This window comes from Schistocerca americana, chromosome 1, assembly GCF_021461395.2.
Source record: "Schistocerca americana isolate TAMUIC-IGC-003095 chromosome 1, iqSchAmer2.1, whole genome shotgun sequence".
Taxonomy (NCBI): domain Eukaryota; kingdom Metazoa; phylum Arthropoda; class Insecta; order Orthoptera; family Acrididae; genus Schistocerca; species Schistocerca americana.
Window position 1 is genome coordinate 377371968 of NC_060119.1, and position 20243 is coordinate 377392210.

The 20243-nt window shown below is 42.5% G+C and overlaps 1 protein-coding gene across 3 annotated transcripts in view; it reads left to right on the plus strand.

Moving 5' to 3' along the window:
- LOC124600577 (dipeptidyl peptidase 3) overlaps window positions 1-20243 on the plus strand; it is a 143186-nt gene that overhangs the window by 77786 nt on the left and 45157 nt on the right. For all 3 annotated transcript variants that reach the window (XM_047136175.1, XM_047136174.1, XM_047136173.1), the window contains exons 8-9: window positions 2886-3139; window positions 8595-8737. In XM_047136175.1, the coding sequence (XP_046992131.1) occupies window positions 2886-3139; window positions 8595-8737 (397 nt within the window). The remainder of the gene's footprint in view (window positions 1-2885; window positions 3140-8594; window positions 8738-20243) is intronic.

Below are 20243 nucleotides of genomic sequence, written 5' to 3' on the forward strand. Positions count from 1 at the left end.
AGTGCCCAGCACAACTTTCTTTGCTTTCATGACTGCTTCACAGCATGTGTCATCTGGATCCTTCCTACAAATACCAGCTTTTTTTAATTGTGCTGGTGAGAACGCTCCCTGTAATATATCCTATGTTCCCATAACCCTCCTCGCCTCAGCCTTCGTTAGTCACTGTCCTTCACCCCTTCCCTGTTCCTACTCCAGTGCTACACAGTCTTCTATTCCACCATTGCACCCACAGTCATGTTACTTTTCTCCTTTCCCCCTCCCCTCCCCTTCCTCTCACCCCTGCCCTCTGTCTAACCTCCCACCTGCACTTTGTTGCAATACCCTCTCCCTACCACATCCCTGTATGCTCCCACAAGCAGCACATTACTGTCTCACACTCCTGCCCTGCAATTCCTCCCCCTCCGCGCCCAGCCTCCTCCTTAGCCCCTCCACAAAGATTGCTTCTCCCACCCTGCCCTGTTGCTTGTAGTGTGGCCTTGGCAGCCAGAGACTGTAGCCATGTGTGTGTGAGTTGTATATGCATGATTGTGTTTGTGTATGTCATCTAATTCAGGAGGCGGCCTTTTGTCCAAAAGCTTACTACTTTAGCAGGCTGTTTGTTGTGCCTGTCTGCAATTCAACATCTACTAGGCTGTAATACATACATTCTTACTGTATGTGTCTTTGTAACAATAAAACAATCACATTATTATAAATATATTTAGCGTTTATAGGTAAACTGATAAATTTAAAAGCATACAGTTTGATTGTTCAAATAAACCGGTTTTTTGAACGCCCCTGTCCCCCCAACTATTTTGGATAATTGATGTTCTACTGTAGGGTCAGTTCTCCTCACTTGTTGTTCCTAATTTTGTCGTGACGGATATATTGTGTTTTGTTGTCAGCTTTCTGCTGTTCTGTAGACAATATTTACACTCACAGAAGAAAAATGTGTGAAACAAATAGGTTTCCATCACTACCTTCAAAATTAGAATTTTTTTCGTAAAGCACTGAAATAGTTGTTCTACAAAAACCTCATCTTCCCATCACTTAAGGCCATATTGTAAATACAGGGTGTACATAATACAGGGTGTACATTAAGTCCAGGAACACTTTCAATTATTTATTGCACAAGAACCAAACATTGTACAGATATCATACATAGTTTCTTTTCATGTATACCACCACAGCGTAGTTAGGTAATTTGCCGATAGTCAGCTCTAGTCGCAAACATGGTGAGTTCAGGTGTGGGGCAAGCTTTCTATGTATTGAAGTTCGGTGTGCTACAGCTGTTCAACGGATGTTTAGAACCAAGTACAGTAAGAAGCCACCAACAAGTAAGGCCATTTACCACTGGCACAACAAATTCATTAAGATGGGTTGCTTGTGTCCGGCAAAGAGAAGCGGACGTCCCAGTGTGAGTGAAATGAATGTGGAGCACGTACAAGAGACATTCATAAGGAGTCCAAAGAAATATGTGCATTGTGCATCCCTTGAACTTGAAATGGCACCAATGACAGTGTGGAAAGTCCTGCGACAGAAGCTGTCTATGAAACCATTCAAATTGGAGTTGGTGCAGAAACTCAATGACGACGACAAGACAAGTGTTTTGTATTTTGTTCGCAGTTGCAACAATTGAATGAGGATGGGGATGGCATTGATCACTTAATTTTTAGTGACGAAGCCACTTTGAACCTTAATGGGAAAGCGAAAAGGCATAATTGTCGAATCTGGGGTACAAAGCGTCCACACAAATGCATTGAATTTGAACATGGTTCCCCAAAGGTAAATATTTTTTTGTGTCTTGTCATGTCGAAAACTGTACGGGTCATTCTTCTTCGCCGAGAGCACTGTCACTGGATATTCCTACTTTTATGTGTTGTAGCAATGGCTGTTGCCTCAAATGCGATTAGACTCTCCATTCATCTTTCAGCAGAATGGGGTTACACCCCATTTTCATTGTGAGGTTCGTGGGTACCTGAACACAGAGTTGCTGCATCGATGGGCCGGACTTGCTACAGAAGGGGACAGCTGTTTCATGAAATGGCCTCCCCGATCGCCAGATCTCACTTCGTGTGACTTTTTTCTGTGGGGGCACATTAAAGATCTGGTGTATGTACTGTTTCTACCACGTGATATAGCAGAGCTCCGGGAGAAAATACGGGAAGTGACTGCCGCAGTCAATGATGATGCCATACTGGGACGGTTATGGCAAGAATTTGATTACCATATTGACATCACTCTTGGTTCGCATATCGAATGTTTGTAAAAAAAAAAAAAACCAACGTTAAGAGTTTCTCTTCAAACTGTAATATGTGTGACATCTGTACAATGTTCAGTTCTTGTGCAATAAATAATTGAAAGTGTTCCCAGAGTTCACGTACACTCTGTATATACAAAGCATATGGCAGACCACAATCGAAGTCATTTGCACTGCTTTTTACCTAGTAAGGTATCATTCATTACAGCTAAGTGATTGTGAACATTTCAAAGCAAAGTAACACACAATATTGTCCATTTTTCCTTTCTTGCCAATACAAACAACAGGTGCAGCCATCTGTGGGGTTTTTTTTTTTTTTTTTTTTTTTTTTTTTTTTTTTTTTTTTTTTTTTTTTGTGATAGTACAAGCAATATACAGTACCTTTGTACAGATGACAGACATAAGACAGACATTGGATTATATTTACAAATCTGAGAAATGGCCAGTATAGGTCCTAAGTCACTAATTTTCTCAGAGTATAATCTGTGTGACTTAGGAGCTGCAGCATTCATCTACAACATGTTAAGAACTAAACAAATGCTATGTAGAAGGTACTTATTTTATGTGCTTAATTGATTTAATATTACTGAACTTAACCATACTCAATGAAACTATCTTGTAATCAGTGTTAACTTTCTTTTTCTAGGTACATAGGTTTCATAGAAACTTATCGTGACCCGGCAGGGATGCGAGGAGAATTTGAAGGTTTTGTTGCCATGGTGAATAAAGAAATGTCCTCAAAATTTTCTGAATTAGTGCGAAGAGCTGAAGGTCTTCTGACAGAGTTGCCATGGCCTGCTGCATTTGAAAAGGATACTTTTTTGAGACCAGATTTCACTTCTCTTGATGTTCTAACATTTTCGGGGAGTGGAGTCCCAGCCGGAATCAACATCCCTAACTGTAAGAAGTCATTTACATCTTTTAACATAGACAGTGTTTTTATATATTTGTGTAAACATGTAGTTACTGGCCCAAGTCAAAGTGGATGGCTGAAATAAACAAATTATATTACCATTTAAAGAAGAGTAAAAGAAACATCCTAACAGAAAAATTATTTATTTGTTTGTCTTCAACAAAAATAATATAGATATATTAAAAACAACTGTGTTACGTTGTATTTATTTTATTGAAGATTGAGCCAGGCATTGTAATGTGATCCCTATGCTGTTCAGGAAAGAAAAATGTCCCTACATACATGGGATATGTGAGTGAGATGGGGGAGGAGGGGGACTGAGTGGGGGGGGGGGGGGCTGCACAGATCATAATCACATAATTTTAACTCATTCTCCCTGAAATGATTTCTTCTGTGGCACCATAGCTACCAGAGATTCCCCCCTCCCCCCCCCCCCCCCCACCTCCCTCCCATTATATCTGACAGACATTCAGAACCTGTAGAGATTGTTGCATTGAAAATCCAGTAACATTTCACAATAGGCACCGAAACTGCAACTGTGATTTATTAACACCCATCTTTCTGTAGAGAATCCACCCATAATGTACACAGCCATCCAGTATCCACGCAAAAATTGGCCTCCACCATTTCTTTCTTCTAATATCTCACAATATGTAACTACATATTCATCCAGTCACTCGATCCCCCCATATTTTTGTTGTAGTCTCCAATAACGTGCAGTTATAGTATGACAATTCAGTTATTTATCTGATGGATTCATGCCATGCCTGGTCAAAGCAGTTCTTACTGCAGAATTATCTATTCAACTGGTAATGATCATTCCACTTTTCTGTTGCTCTTGTGGTCAAAATATCCTCTCATATCCCTTTTTAACATTGTCGTAGAGGATATATGTTGTCATTCCTTAGACAGTTGATTCTTGCGAACAGTCCCAGTGGGATAATAACCTGGTTACTTTAGGTCAACCAGCAATGTTTGTTATGCAAACAGAATGATAAGAGAACCTATAGGCAGATTTTTACTATTTTTCAGAAAGTGAATTAGTCGTTTGAACCATAGGTGCAGCACATTATCCAAATGTTTTCTCATGCATTTTTTCCTTTTATGGCTCATGCCCTTGGTATATTTGAAAATCTATTAGATAATCCATGTTTGTGTCTAGGTGGCATGCGTTGTTCCCACATCTAATGGATTTCCCTTTTAGAAATTGTTTCCATACGTGCCTGAAAAAATACTTTATCATGCTATCATCATAATCCAAATCTTCCGCAGGTTGAGAAGTGGAGGGAGGGGGGGGGGGGGAGATTTTTAATTATTTATTTATTTATTTTTTAATCATATCTGTTAGTTGGCAGAATTTTCGCATTTTGTAACTTACATCGATTTGTGTTTTTCACGTGAATTATAATTGTCCAATCTGACTCTCGTCTTCAAGCTGTACACCATTCCATTTCTCATGTCCAGCCCCAAGTTCAGTAACATCTGCTAGGTAGAGAATTAGAATTCCTAGAAAACCTTTTATATTTTCAACAAACTAAGTTTTTTTTTTTTTTTTTTTTTTTTTTTTTTTTTTTTTTTTTTTTTTTTTTTTTTTTTTTAATTCAGTGATGAGAAATTTAATTATTTCATCATTCCAAAACATTTCAAAGCACTGATCTGGAGACAAGCTTCTACATTTATTCTGATCACTGTCAGAGCCTCCCTTCTCCAGTCTGTGATTACAAATTTTAATATTTGCAGCCATTCTGTTTCATCTGAGTTAGCATTTTATTACCAATAGAGCAATCATTCTCAGGTTCATAACCTAACCTATTTTTGCTGGTTAAAACCACTTCTGCATCAGTCTGAAGTTGCCTTTGTCCAAGATTATCTGTGTTTCCTCCTCACTTCACCAGAATCATTATCGGACTCCACATTAGCTTCAAGTAATTCAATAAATACATCTGTTGCAATATCTTCCTCTTCACCCTCAAGAATAATGAGGATTCCTACAGAGACAGGCATCTGAAAAAGAAGGAATCATGGCATTGACTGTTCTGCCTTGTGTAACACACAGTTAAAAACTGGATTAGAAACCATGACAATAAATTACCTTCTGTGACTAAACTGTGTCATAAATTGCAGCACCTGTAACATTATAATCAAACAACAATTGTATTACATATTGCAATACAAAGTAGTTGCTTCTTACCCCAAGACATAATCCTACTCAGAAAAAAGTCTTCAGCAACTGAAATGCCAGACATTGACCTTTCGCTGCTTACTACTGGCAGAACCCCCCCCCCCCCCCCCCCCCCTAAAAATGAGTAATACAACATTCTTATCTGACATGCATACAAAAAGGCATTTTAAACACATACATTGTTGCCAATAAGAGAAAACAATGACAGACTGTTCTGTGACATATGTTGTGCTAGGCAGAAACCAGTTGATCAGTCTGTAAAGCTCGTGTATAAAAGTAAACCATGAAGTAAGCACTTCATAAGGAAATATAATCATTTTATGATTTTGTAAAGCTGAAAGTTGTGTTAAAACAACTTGGCTGAAAAGTTATGGATGTGTGCTTCTAACTCTTCACCTTGTTTCATTCATGAACAGATTATAAAGTTCTGTGATGTGCCGTATTTACTCGAATCTAAGCTGCACCTGAAAAATGAGACTCGAAATCAAGGAAAAAAAATTTTCCCGAATCTAAGCCGCACCTGAAATTTGAGACTCGAAATTCAAGGGGAGAAACATATTGGTCCATTGTAATATGAGACACAATTTAGGTTGAATGAATGATGATACAGCAACAGTTGTGTGGTTTGAGTCGTAAGTTTAGCAGTTATGCTTTACCATGTAGCCATTGCTGTGCGTCAGGCGCTCCGTCCATATTTATACGGGTACCAGTACCCTTCCTTTTTCGCGTGATTCATCTGGTTTGAATTGATTGCTTATTTTTCTTTGATGTTATAACTGCTGCTCTCTTTGTTATAGATGTTTACATGACTCTAAGCTGAAAACACATTACTGTACTGTGTCATGCATTGTTTGCCGCATTCTGATAATGAGTGTTTATGGCCTGTCACTGCTCGTGGCATGCCTTGTTGCTTTTGTGCGTGCCACAGCCGCCCCTTTTTTTTTTTTTTTTTAGAAAAAAGAAGAGGATCAACAAGAACCAAATAATAGACTGTGTATGATAGAAGATGTTCTGAACGAGAGTTTAGCGAAAATTTTTCTCCGTTTGAAAATCTTTGCACACGCCTTTTTAGTACATAACATTCTGCACAGAAATTAGTCATCTTAGATTTAAAAATCTAGTCAATTGCCGTGCTTTATTTCTGACTGTATCACTATTAGGCATAAGAATAATATGAATATGAACATGACAAGATATGTACATTCTTCCGCGTTTGCTGTTGTCTCATCTAGTTTCGTGGTTTATTAGGCACACAGGATTTAAATGAGATAGCAGCAAACACGAAACAATACATGGCAAAATGTTTATATTCGTATTATTCTTATGGTGAAGAGAATACTGCATGTGATTCACAATTCATAAAAGTTACTATTAGCAACCATATCTTCTCACAGGTAGGAAAAAATTCAGAACGTAGAGTTGGCCATATTGACAAACATCCCGAACAGTCTTGCCAGTCGGATTTTCGTAGTACATTGAAATGCTGCTCCGTTCGAAGATGAACAATACGGAATTTGTATTTACTTCGTTGGATAATGTATGAAAATGCAGTGGTTGAAACTCGGGGCGGAGAAAAAAAGCTCGTTTTCCACCTTTTTTAAATTTATTTACTGGCGCAGAGGTTTTGGCGCCAGTATTTATCTTTTTGCCTGCAAAGCGTGCCTGTGTAGTGCTACATATATTCGATGGCAGAAGTTAGTTGTGGTGGCACCTACCAACATTTTTCAGAACTTCCTCTTACTTTGCACTCGATTCTAAGCCGCAGGCGGTTTTTTGGATTTCAAAAATCGGAAAAAAAGTGCGGTTTAGATTCGAGTAAATACGGTATTCACTGGAAACACCTTCCTTGTAGTTCCCAAAGTGAGGAGCAGAGGAATGGGGGCAAAGATAATTGGAGAATGGGCAATAGATTTGAGGCCAGTAGGGTTATGGGAAGAAAGGATACATTATTGGGAGAGTTCCCACCAGTGCTGTGTGGGAAAGCTGGTGTTGACCATTTGAAGTAGCCATTTAAAACAACCACATTATATTGTACAGCATTATCTGTAACCGGGTGACCTATTTATCTTCGCTCAGCTTTGTGGCAGCCATTCATGTAGGTAAATAGTTATTTTAACATACTTGGGTAGGAAGCTACAGTAAAATAATAATACAATATGGCTGCTTTCACAGTTGGCCCTGCTGCCTAGGATGGGTGTAGGAAATGCCGCAGACAGAACGGGAATAAAAGGACCAGGACAAATAAATTTTATCCTACACCAGGGTTTCGACTTCTCCTCATGCCCTGAAATGAAGTATATCATCTTCACAACCTTCCCACTTTCACCCCAAATGGTATTCCTCCATCCTCCCAAACAATGAAATATGACCCAGCTGTGAGACATGTCCCATACATCCACTCACCACTTTATATTGTAGCCCCATCGCTATCATTTCCTATCCAATAAAGGAGAACAGGGACTTGGGAGTGGGGTGGGGGTGTCACTTGTAAAAGCACTCACATCATACACCAATTTTGTTGCAACTACTGTGCAGCCTCTCATATGGATTTCACTGCAAACAACTGTCTAACTGGATGAATATCAAACACCAGACCATTGCAAAGGGCAAATATGGTTTACCCAGTGCAGGGCATTCTACGCAACAAATATCGTTGGCTTCAAATGATGCATCATAGTTTCCAATATCAGCTTTCTAAGCAGCACAGGTGGTAATTCTGACTGCAACATATTCTTTGTTTCCACAACTATCCTGACCTCAATACCTACTAGCACCAATGTTCCATCTGCTATCCTCTTAGCTCCCTCTCCTCTCCTTTCCACTCCTCTCTCCTACCCCACACTGGCCTCTACTCCCTATTAAGTTCTATACTTTCCCATGTCTCACACATTGTAAACTTTTATTACCTCTTTTGCTTATTTTTTACCCTCCATGTTCTTCCTGCATTTACCTTTTATCTTTCTATTTTCCTTGTAACTGTCTTTTAACCTGCTCCATGCATGCATCTACAAGTTCCACCCCTGAGGAATATTTCCTACACACCTTACCATTCTATTCCTCCCATCTGTTCCCTCTACTCCACTCCATTCTCCTTCCACTTGCGTTACACCTACTCCCACCTATGAGAAGGAAAACCTGTTTCATAAGAATATTTTGTGTTATTGTGTAGTACAAACACACACCCAAATTTTTATTATTGTTGATGAGAATATGAGATATTTATTGTTTGATGAAAATTCTTTTTACTTTTTTCCTTTCAGATGATGAAATTCGTCAAAGTGAAGGATTTAAAAATGTGTCTCTTGGTAATGTAATTCCTGCAAATTACAAAGAAATAACTTTACCTTTTCTCGGAGATGAAGATAAGGAGCTGCTTAATAAGTACAGAGTTCCTGCATTTGAGGTGGGTGTTAGTGATTTGAACCAAATGGAAATATTGAGAAGCTTGGTATTCTTAAGAAATATTACCTCTTTCACTAATCAGTCACTAGTCTTAAATGCACTGAGAGTCTGTGAAACCGAAAATAATGCTAACTTAAATGACTGGTGAATTAAAAAAATAAAGAGGCAGCAGCCTGCGTAGTATTTTACTAATGTTTCATGTTTGAATGATACGGTTCTTTTGTCAACCATGTTTCTTCCTTAAGTCATGTTGTCCTTATTTTACATGTCAATTTGTGTCTATTAGTGTAATCCAGTTCTCAAACTAATGACTTATTATACAATAACTACTAGAGTGACATTGTTGTCAAAATCTTCCACAGAAATGCTCATGAACTAATCAACTTGTTTCTTAGATGACAAATAACAAGAACTCTTTACCACAAAATAACTACATTTCAATATAACCCTCCTCCTCAGTGTCTCATCATTCCCCACATTACTTTAGAATAACCTTTGTTGTTGGTGGTGGTGGTGGCGGTGGCGGTGGTGGTGGTGGTGGTGGTCGTGGTCGTGGTATTATTATTATTATAATTATTATTATTATTACTACTATTATTATTATTTCTTTCATGAAGACACATCTCACCCCCCCCCCCCCAGGGGGTCCACAACTCTTTTGTGGATACGTGCGTGGCGAGCACGGGGCCCCGAGCCATTGCAGCCGTCTTTCTCTCCCAGGCTGCATTTCCTTTCCCTTCCCCTCCTTTCCCCTCCATGCTCCTTTCCCCTCGCCCTCTCCTCTCCCTCTATTGGTGTCCTTGTTTATGTTGGCCCCGCTATCCTCTTGGTTCTGTTGGTTTTATACTCCGGCTTTGTTGCGTAATCGTCTCCTCCTTTTGGCATTCCTTGGTCCCCCTCTGGGGTTTGACCTCCATTACAAAATTTCTCCTCCGTAGTGTGAGCCATTTGGGGAAGAGCACCTTACCTAGTGTCTCCGACGTGCGCCCTCCTAGTACATTCCACCTTTTCTTTCACGTCGTTGTTTGATGCTAGGGTGCATAGCCAGCACGGTAGCCAGCCCGTGTGGTGGGGTCGCTATGTACCCTTTTGGTTGAGCCCCCTGAACACACAGGGATCACACTTCTGATACCTGAGCTGTGACCTCCTCATGCATGCCTTGGAGTGGTTGCTCGTCATCCTGGAGCATCGGAACTCCCGGCAATGGCCGCCGTGCCAGACGGCCCTTGCTGTGGCTGGGTGGCGCCCGTGAGGAGAGCCCCTGATCGGAGTGGGTGGTATCAGGGCGGACGCTATGCAGATGAAACGCATACGGGTCCAAAACTCTGGCCATTCTTCTGCGGCCGTCTCTCTGCGTGGTACTGATTCCTCAAGTGCTGCTTCTCTTGCCCCTTCGGCCTTCCCTTCCATGGCTACCCCCTGGGAAGAGGGTCAGGCCCGTCGTCTAGGGGCAAAACCTTTCCCCCGTTATCTAGTTTGCACCAGGACTGATGGGGATACTTTCACCAGTGTCAAGCCTTTATTCTTTGTGGAACACATTGAAGACAAGTTCGGCGAAGTGGACTCCCTTGGCAAGATGCGGTCGGGTTCGTTGCTGATAAAAACCGCTTCAGCTGCCCAATCTGCGGCCCTTTGTGCCTGTACCCATCTTGGCACAATTCCTGTGTCCATTACCCCTCACCAGTCTCTAAATATGGTACAAGGTGTGATTTTTCACAGGGACCTCATCCTTCAAACTGATGAGGAACTTCGGGACAATCTCGGACGGGGGGGTGTTCACTTTGTTCGGCGTGTTCAGAAGGGTCCTAAAGATAATCGTATTGATACTGGTGCCTTTATCCTGGCCTTTGAAGGGGATACCCTTCCTGAGAAAGTTAAGATTATGGTGTATCGTTGTGATGTGAAGCCGTACATCCCACCTCCTATGAGGTGTTTTAAGTGCTTGCGTTTTGGCCACATGTCTTCTCGCTGTTCTCAGGACCCTCTCTGTGGTGACTGTGGACGTCCACTCCATGAGGGGAGTCCCTGTGTTCCCCCTCCTGTATGTGTAAATTGTCATGGTAGTCATTCTCCACGTTCACCAGATTGCCCAGTATATAAGAAAGAAAAAAAGATACAGGAGTATAAGTCCCTCGATCGTTTAAGCTACACAGAGGCCCGTAAGAAATATGCACGACTGCACCCTGTGTCCATGACATCTAGTTACGCCTTGGTTACATCTTCACCCCTTCCTCCCCCTTCCTTACCCCCATCCCGGACCCCTCTCCTCCCCCCCTCCCCTGCAGCTCCCACACCTCCTCTGGGCACTGCTCCCCCTCCCCAGCCGGAGAAGTGTCCCACTCCTTCGGCGTCTGCTGGTCAAGGGCGCCTCTCCAGAGATGCCCCTTCCCGCTTCCCGGCACCTTCCAGGTCAAAGGTCTGCTGCCGCGCGGCGACTGCGAGAGCCGCGGGCTGTGGGCCCGCAGGTCACCCGGTCTCTTTCTGTTCCTGATATTGCTGCAGCTGGCTCCTTTATGCCACACAGCCCTCCTCGTTCTCAGCCTGAAAAGAAGAAGAAACATAAGTCCCGGGACAAAGAGCCTCTGGTGTCACCGGAGGTCCCTTCCCCGACTTCACAACCGGATTCTGACCTGTCGTTCATGGATGTCGCCCCCTCCTTGTCGGTGACGGGTGGGGACCCTGCGGTATGACTGGTTTTAGCGTGTTCCGCCCTCATTTCACCCATCGTTCTGTGGTTCTCCAATGGAATTGTAATGGCTACTATCGTCACCTTCCGGAATTGAAATCCCTTCTTTCGTCCTACTCTGCAGCTTGTGTGGTTCTCCAGGAATCTCATTTTACTGATGCTCACTCACCGACCCTCCGTGGGTTCCGTGTTTTCTGTCGAAATCGGGTCGGACCCTTGCGGGCTTCTGGTGGCGTTTGTACGTTGGTCCGTACAGACATTGCCAGCACGTGGATTCCTCTCCAAACTACATTGGAAGCGGTTGCTGTTAGGGTCCACTTAGACCCTGCAGTCACAGTTTGCAATCTTTATCTCCCTCCTGACAGGACACTTACACCTGCTGCCTTAACCACCCTTCTTCAGCAACTTCCTCCTCCCTTCCTCCTCCTTGGGGATTTTAATGCTCATCATCCTTTGTGGGGCAGTGCTCTTCCATCTCGACGAGGTCTTCTTATAGACCAATTTATTGCAGACCACGACCTGTGCCTTCTTAATGATGGCTCCCCTACTCATTTCAGTGCTGGTCATGGTACCTTTTCTGCCATTGATCTTTCTCTTTCTTCTCCCTCTCTCCTCCCTTCATTAAACTGGTCGCCACACGACGACCTTTGTGATAGTGACCATTTCCCGTTGATTATCACGCTCCCTTCCCGCTCCCCGATGGACAGATTACCTCGTTGGTCTTTCCACCGCGCCGATTGGCCGCTATACACTGCACAGGTCGAGTTTTCTCCCTCTTTGTCGGGTTGTATTGATGACGTCCTACGTGACGTGTCTGACGCGATTGTTCGTGCTGCTAACGTTGCTGTCCCGCGCTCATCTGGACCATTTCGTCGCCGGCAAGTCCCGTGGTGGAGTACGGCCATTGCCATTGCCATCCGTGATCGCCGTCGAGCTTTGCAACACTTCAAGAGGCACCCATCCGTAGCCAGCCTTACTACCTTTAAACGCCTTCGCGCTAAAGCCCGTTATTTAATCAAACAGAGCAAGTGGATATGTTGGGAACGATTCGTTTCTTCCCTTGGTTCCACTGTCCCTCTGTCACGGGTATGGGCTACACTTCGCTCTCTCGAAGGTTGCCATCGGCAGTCCACCCTCCCAGGCCTTCACCTCCCAGATGGCATTTGTACGGACCCATTAGTTCTCGCAGAACATCTTGCGACCCATTTTGCAGTGGCATCAGCATCAGCCTCCTATCCAGCTGCTTTCCTTCATCAAAAACAGCAGGCTGAAGCTCTCACCTTATGTTTCACCACTTGTGAGCCAGAATCTTACAACGAACCTTTTACTGAATGGGAATTTCTTTCTGCTCTATCTTCTTCTCATGATACGGCCCCTGGCCCAGATTCCATTCATAACCAACTGCTTCAACATCTCAGTGCTCCACAACGGCAACATCATCTTCGGGTGTTTAACCGTATCTGGCTCCAGGGTGACTTCCCTTCTCAGTGGAGGGATAGCATTGTGGTTCCTGTCCTTAAGCCTGGTAAGAACCCCCTATCTGTTGACAGCTATCGTCCAATTAGTTTGACCAATGTTGTTTGTAAGTTACTTGAACGGATGGTAGCCCGTCGGCTCACTTGGGTCCTCGAATCTCGGGATCTATTGTCTCCTTACCAGTGTGGCTTTCGAGAGGGACGATCTCCAATCGATCATTTACTTCGCTTGGAATCTGCAGTTCGGCAGGCTTTTTCCCAGCGCCGCCATTTGGTTGCAGTGTTTTTTGACCTTCGCAAGGCCTATGACACGGCCTGGTGCCATCACATCTTACTAACCCTTCATCAGTGGGGTCTTCGGGGCCCACTCCCGATTTTTATCCGCCAGTTCCTGCTCCATCGGTCATTCAGAGTTCGAGTTGGTACTGCTTTTAGTTCTCCACGGACCCAGGAGACGGGCATCCCACAGGGTTCTGTCTTGAGTGTCCTTCTTTTCCTCATTGCTATCGATGGACTTGTGGCCTCTGTCGGTCCCTTGGTTGCTCCTGCCCTGTATGTGGATGATTTCTGCATTTGGGTTAGTTCCTCCTCGATGGCATCTGCAGAACGGCAGCTCCAGATGGCTATACGGCGTGCCTCTGCATGGACCCACTCACACGGGTTTCAATTCTCTCCTTTAAAATCGCGGGTGGTCCACTTCTGTCGCCGTACTATGGTCCACCCTGATCCAGAGCTCTATCTCGACGCACAACGATTGCCTGTGGTCCCACAGTTTCGTTTCCTGGGTCTTCTTTTCGACAACAAGCTCACTTGGCTGCCCCATATCAGACTCCTGAAGGTAGGATGTTTCCGTGAACTCAATGTCCTTCGCTTCCTTGCCCACTCCTCGTGGGGTGCGGACCGTTCCCTCCTCCTCCGTCTTTATCGTGCTCTCGTTCTGTCTCGTTTGGACTATGGTTGTCAAGTTTATGGTTCAGCTGCTCCTTCCACACTGCACGTGCTGGATCCAGTCCACCATCGTGGTATCCGTTTGGCCACCGGTGCCTTCCCTACTAGCCCTGTTGATAGTCTCCTGGTTGAAGCTGGGATCCCCCCCCCCCCCCCCCCTTCTGTTCGGCGGTCCCAGCTTCTGGTGTCTTATGCCCTCACTATCCGTTCTTCTCCCACTCACCCTTCCTATTCTATCCTGTTGCCAGACCATGGACGTCGCCCACCCGACTCCCGCCCTCGGGCGGGTTTACCGGTTGGACTGCGCCTTGCGTCTCTTTACCGTCATTTTCAGCTTCCTTCTTCGTCCTGTCTTCCTCGCTCCCTCCCCTCCACCCCTCCTTGGTTAGTTCCTCGGCCTCGACTTCGGATGGATCTCCGCCGCGGACCGAAAGATTCCATCCCCCTGGTGGTGTTCCGTACCTTTTTCCGCCAAATTTTATGGGAGTTTCGGGATGCTGTTGTTTTTTACACTGATGGCTCTAAATCTGCTGATCATGCTGGGTATGCTTTCACGTCCTCTGTTGGAACGGAAAATCATCTGCTGCCACCTACATGTGGGGTGTTTACTGCGGAATTGATGGCAATTTCCCGGGCCCTTACCTTTATTAAACAATCCCAACACAATCGCGTTCTGTTATGTACGGACTTGATGAGTGGCCTTCTTGCTATTGACCGGTGTTTTTCGCGCCATCCCTTGGTCTCTGCCATCCATGACCATCTCGCTGATATTCACCGTGCTGCTTGTTCTATTGACTTCCTTTGGGTCCCTGGCCATGTGGGTATCCCGGGTAATGAGCTCGCTGATCGTTTGGCTGGGGGAGCAGTTACTTACCCCCCGTTTTCCGTAACCCCTCCTGCAGCGGATTTACGGCTTCACATCAAATCCCACTTCGCACAGTCATGGGCCAATTCTTGGGAGGCTACTCCACTGTCTAATAAACTTCGTGCAATTAAGGTGACACCAGGCCCATGGCGTTCTTCCTTTCGCCTCTCCCGAAAGGACTCGACTACACTGTGTCGTCTCCGCATTGGCCATACCAGGCTGACCCATGGTTTTCTTTTGCGTGATGAGCCACCCCCGCTTTGTGGTTGTGGAGCCTTCCAGTCAGTAGCCCACATTTTGGTTGAATGCCCCCTTCTTTTAGCTCTGCGTGTTAAGTACAGACTCCCCCACACTTTACCTTTGATGTTGGCTGACGATTCGCGGATGGTCTCTCTGGTTCTCGGTTTCCTCCGGGAGAGTGGTTTTTATTCTCAGTTTTAAAGTTTTTAATCTCTCTCTGGTGTTGGGGCAGGGCGGTGAGTGTTTGGGTTTCTCCCACTGTAGGCAGTGTTCAGAGATTCCCGATTCACCTCCCTGACTGGAATCCTCTTTTCTTCCCCCTTTACTCTGTTTTTACCCCTTCTTTTTAAGGCTTGGTTAGTCTTTCTATTCCCATACGTACTTTCTGCATTATAGCAGTTGTACCTTTTAAGTCACAGGTGGTCTTGCCTATGCTGTTTCAGCATAGTGTTGGGTTCGTTTCTCTTGCCAACTTCCCTCATTTGTTTTTACCAATGACAACATGACTGCCCTTTTACGTTTTTCCCTTTTTCCATTTTATTGTTCTGACTTTTCTGAGATGTCTCGTTAGCAGAATGGAGTATATTTGAAACAAGGGACTGATGACCTCGCTGTTTGGTCCCTTACACCTCAAACAACCAACCAACCAACATCTCACCCCTTTCCAGCGTGAGCTAGTGCACTAGAGAATGCATCTGTGTGGCAAACTCATATGGGTAGAATTTGCTCACAACACTCGCTTTGCACATAGCCTGGACTCTCCTAATTTCCTATCATGCAGCACTCTCTTGCTGCCGCTTGCTATATTGCTTTTTCACAACGTAGCGGCACTGATGGGTGTGCCAAACTTTGGATTTTATTTAGAACTAGAATTTCTTTTTAGCTACCACTATTCAATGGAAAACATATTTGCTGTATACCAGGGGTTCTCCAAATATTACCACAGTGACTGAGTAAAATTATGTGTAAAGAAAGTTAGTGATAGTCAAATATTGAATGTTATTGATGGTCATTGATTTAATTGTGGAGACAGAAAAAAGAAAAATATTTACATGGAGGGGTGGGAAAAATGATTCTAATCATCAATTTTGTTTGTAATCAACATAAAAAACTTCAGTCCATGTACACTATAGGCTCTCAAATAACATTAACAGTACTGCTCTCACTGCGAAAGAGAAAGGAAGTGCAAGGTGTACTGGTAGGCAGAGAACTGCACTATTCAAATAAATTTCTAACTGAATAATTATATGAATAAGTAGATCATTCAAACACATTTATTCAAGAATAAATTTTTGCAGCCAAAGAGACTATTCCTCTCTTTGAATACAAATAATTATTTATCATTCATCACTTAAAGAACAGATAATGTAGAACGCCACCACATGTTCTTTGTTCACTTTATGTACAGCATTCTGTAACTATTGTTTGTCCTCCAGCTCAGTTTCTGTTTTATTAATAACTTATACATGGTTTATCCTGAAATTGGGTTCAGTGGGTTAAGTTTCAGATTACAAAACCATAGATTTTTGGGGTTCAGTACCCCATAGGTCGTATAATTTGCTGTTATTTGTTGCTTTTTTTTCAACTCTGACAATGAGAAATATGTAAGTCAAGTTAAATAGTGTTTTGAATTACTGGTTGAAATGTGTGTCCTCTTTTTAACTGGTAGTACAAGTTGTTTCAGAGGTAGAAGAAAGGTAAAGACACACCACCATGCCTAGCAAAGCACTGCAGTATACAAACCAACTTTGGGATTGAACTTTGCAGCATAACAAGTGCAATGTAAAAATGCTTTGTTGGCAGACAGCCTTAGCCCTTAACACCACCAACGTTGCCCAATTCAACCAACTCTGCATTTGCCTGTAATCTCCCCCTCCCCCTTGTAATATTCAGAAGTACTGTATGTAAGTAGACAATGTGCCAACAGAAACTGTTAATCTAAGACACGTTCTTCCAATGTACCGAGATTGATAACACTATTGGATAGGTATCTCAATATGAGTATGCAGTTTGTTTGTGTTTTTAGTGCTACAACTTGACTGAACAAATTAAGAAGTAAGTTATTGCTCATGACAAACATCAACAGACTTAATATAAGTCTCCTAAAATGATGTAGAAAATCTGATGGACATCGAAAGGCATCACAAAGTGCTTCAGAGTAACTCTGAGTAAGCTTTCCATTAAAAGATGAAATAGCTTTTTGATTCAGTATGCATCTACATAGAGATTAGAGATGGAAAAATTTCAGAAGAGACCATAGGTTTGAGTACGTAAGAGTTCATAATATTGCAGCGCGCTGGCAACATTTTTGTCGAGAAAGTGCCAAGAGACTGTTGGAATGCTTTTTTCACCTTTCTACAACAATTATTGTATCAATGCCTTTCATTTGATTTAGAGACAAAATAGTTGACCTGTATTACTGTCCATGATCCAAGGGCATTAAACAAAACTACAAACACCAATAGCCAAAGAAATCGGGTTGTGATTTTTGTATGATATTACGACGTAAAAAGAAAAATTATTTTTAACGTAATTTGAAAGGAGAATCTTGTGTGTGATCACAACAATGGTATTTGCCAAAAGCTATGGTGGAGTTGATGATTTCTCAGTTTTTGCTTAAGAAAATTGCAGTTTGAAAGTCTTGTATCGTTATCCTGAACTAAAGACAATTTCAGGAGTTTTGCGAATGTAAAATGTATTTTCTTTACTGTGTCACAAAGGAAAATCTTTGACAATCAAATAAACTCTCTAATGGGTGTGGGTTTTAAGGGAGAGGGTAAGGAGTCATCCCAATCTCGGGAGCGGAAAGACTTGACTTAGGGGGAAAAGGGGACAGGTATTCTCTCTCTCTCTCTCTCTCTCTCTCTCTCTCTCTCTCGCGCGCACACACACACATCCATCCGCACATATACAGACACAAGCAGAAATATGTCTGCTCGTGTGTGTGTGGGGGGGGGGGGGGGGGGGGGGGGGGGGTTGCGAGTGTATACCTGTCCCTTTTTCCCCCCAAAGTTAAGTCTTTCCGCTGCCGGGATTGGGATGACGCCTTACCCTCTCCCTTAAAACCCACATCCTTTTGTCTTTCCCTCTCCTTCCCTCTTTCCTGATGAAGCAACCGTGCGTTGCGAAAGCTTGAATATTGTGTTTGTGTTTGTTTGTGTCTCTATCAACATACCAACGCTTTCATTTGGTAAGTTACATCATCTTTGTTTTTAGATATATTTTTCCCACATGGAATATTTCCCTCTATTATATTCAAACTTTCTAATGAGATATTTAAAAAAGAGTACCGTATTTACTCGAATCTAAGCCGCACCTGAAATTCGAGGCTCGAAATTCAAGGGGAGAGAAAAGTTTTAGGCCGCATCTCCAAATCGAAACAAAGTTGGTCCATTGTAATGTGAGACACAATTTAGGTCGAATGAATGACGATACAGCTACAGTAGTTTGGTTAGAATTGTAAGCTTAGCAGTTAAGCTTTACCAGGTAGCCGTTGCTATGCGTCAGGTGCTGCGTCCGTATTTATACGGGTACCCTTCCTTTTTCATATGCTTCGTCTGGTTTGAATTGATTGCTTATTTTTCGTTGATATGATAAGTGCTGTTCTCTTTGTTATAGGAGTTTGTCACTCAAAGCTGAAAATGTATTACTGTACTGTGTTGTGCATTGTTGGTTGCATTCTGATAATGAGTGTTTACGGCCTGTCGGCGCTTGGCGGTATGGCTTGCTTTTGTGCGTGCGCTACCGCCGCTTACAATTTTAAAAAAAGATAGAGGAATCGTCTGATTAGCGAATCAATGGCAAGAGACTGCCATTTGTTGTTACTTACACTGCTGCTTTCTTTGATAATGATCAACAAGAACCAAATAATAGATTGTGTATGATAGCTGTTCTGTACGAGAGTGTAGCGAAAATTTTTCTCCGTTTGAAAATCTTTGCAGACACCTCTTTACTACATTACATTCTGCACAGAAATTAGTCATCTTAGATTTAAAAATATAGTCAAATTGCCGTGCTTCATTTCTGACTCTCACTATTAGGCATAAGAATAACACGAATATAAACATATCATGGTATGTATATTCTTCCGCGTTTGCTGTTGTCTCACTCTAGTTTTGTAATTTATTAGGCAGACGGGATTTAAATGAGATAGTAGCAAACACGAAAGAATACATGTCAAAATGTTTATATTCGTATTATTCTTATGGTGAAGAGAATACTGCATGTGATTCACAATTCATAAAAGCTCCTATTAGCAACCATCTCTTCTCACAGGTAGGAAAAAATTCAGAACGTATAGTTGGCAATTTTGACAACATCGCAACAGTCTTGCCAGTCGGATTTTCGTAGTACATTGAAATGCTGCTACATTCGAAGATTAAAAATATGGAAACTCGGGGCAGAGAAAAAAGCTCATTTCCGCAGTAGTTCTGAAAATTAATTTTAAAACAACATAAAGCACATTTTTTTAATAAATGACAAGGAATTGTAGCAATATGTCTCATTGCAACTTCAAATTCATCTCTTATTTGCAACACTTTTAATTCTCAGGTGACAAGTAAATTTTTTGTTTATGTAAATGAATAATGTTTCATGTAAATATTTTTATTCATTATGTTGATTGAATAAATTTTGTCCAACTCTGGCGTAAGGGAAGTGTATGTGCTCACTGCAAATGCACAGTGAATGTGAGTGCATGACACCTGCATTGCCATGGAAAAGTGCTCCTCTTCTGCGTTGTGCTTACTCAGATGTGCCATTAAGCTACACATCATTGGTCATTTCCGGCAACTTTCGCCCAAGTATGCAAAGTGTATTTGCACTTGCTCTTGCAAGCTGTAGTTAATTCCATTTTAATAAAAATTTCATTATGTTGTGAGCACTTCAAAAGTAATTGTGAAGTTATCTGCACGATAGTTACTGTATATGCAACTAATTGCCATGAACATGTTAGATTATGAATTTGTTGTAACAGCATTGATATTACAAAAATTGTGCAGACATTTTGCAGGATTTTGTCCAAAAGCTAAGCAGTTTTTGTACTGTTTCTGTTCCCTGCTCAATGTTCTGCTTACTGCATCTTTAATTTAATGTAAGTGATCTGTTCCCCTGTGAATATTATTTTTTACACAATGTTCAATGAAATTTTTGATAAAATGCAGTGTGCTTGAGAAAGTGTATTAGGTGCATACACTTGTACTCAGAAATCACTTATTAATGCACATTGCTTGTTTATTGCTTTTTTATATGAACATCATGATGGACATCATAAGTATGAGGGGAAATCGAGAAA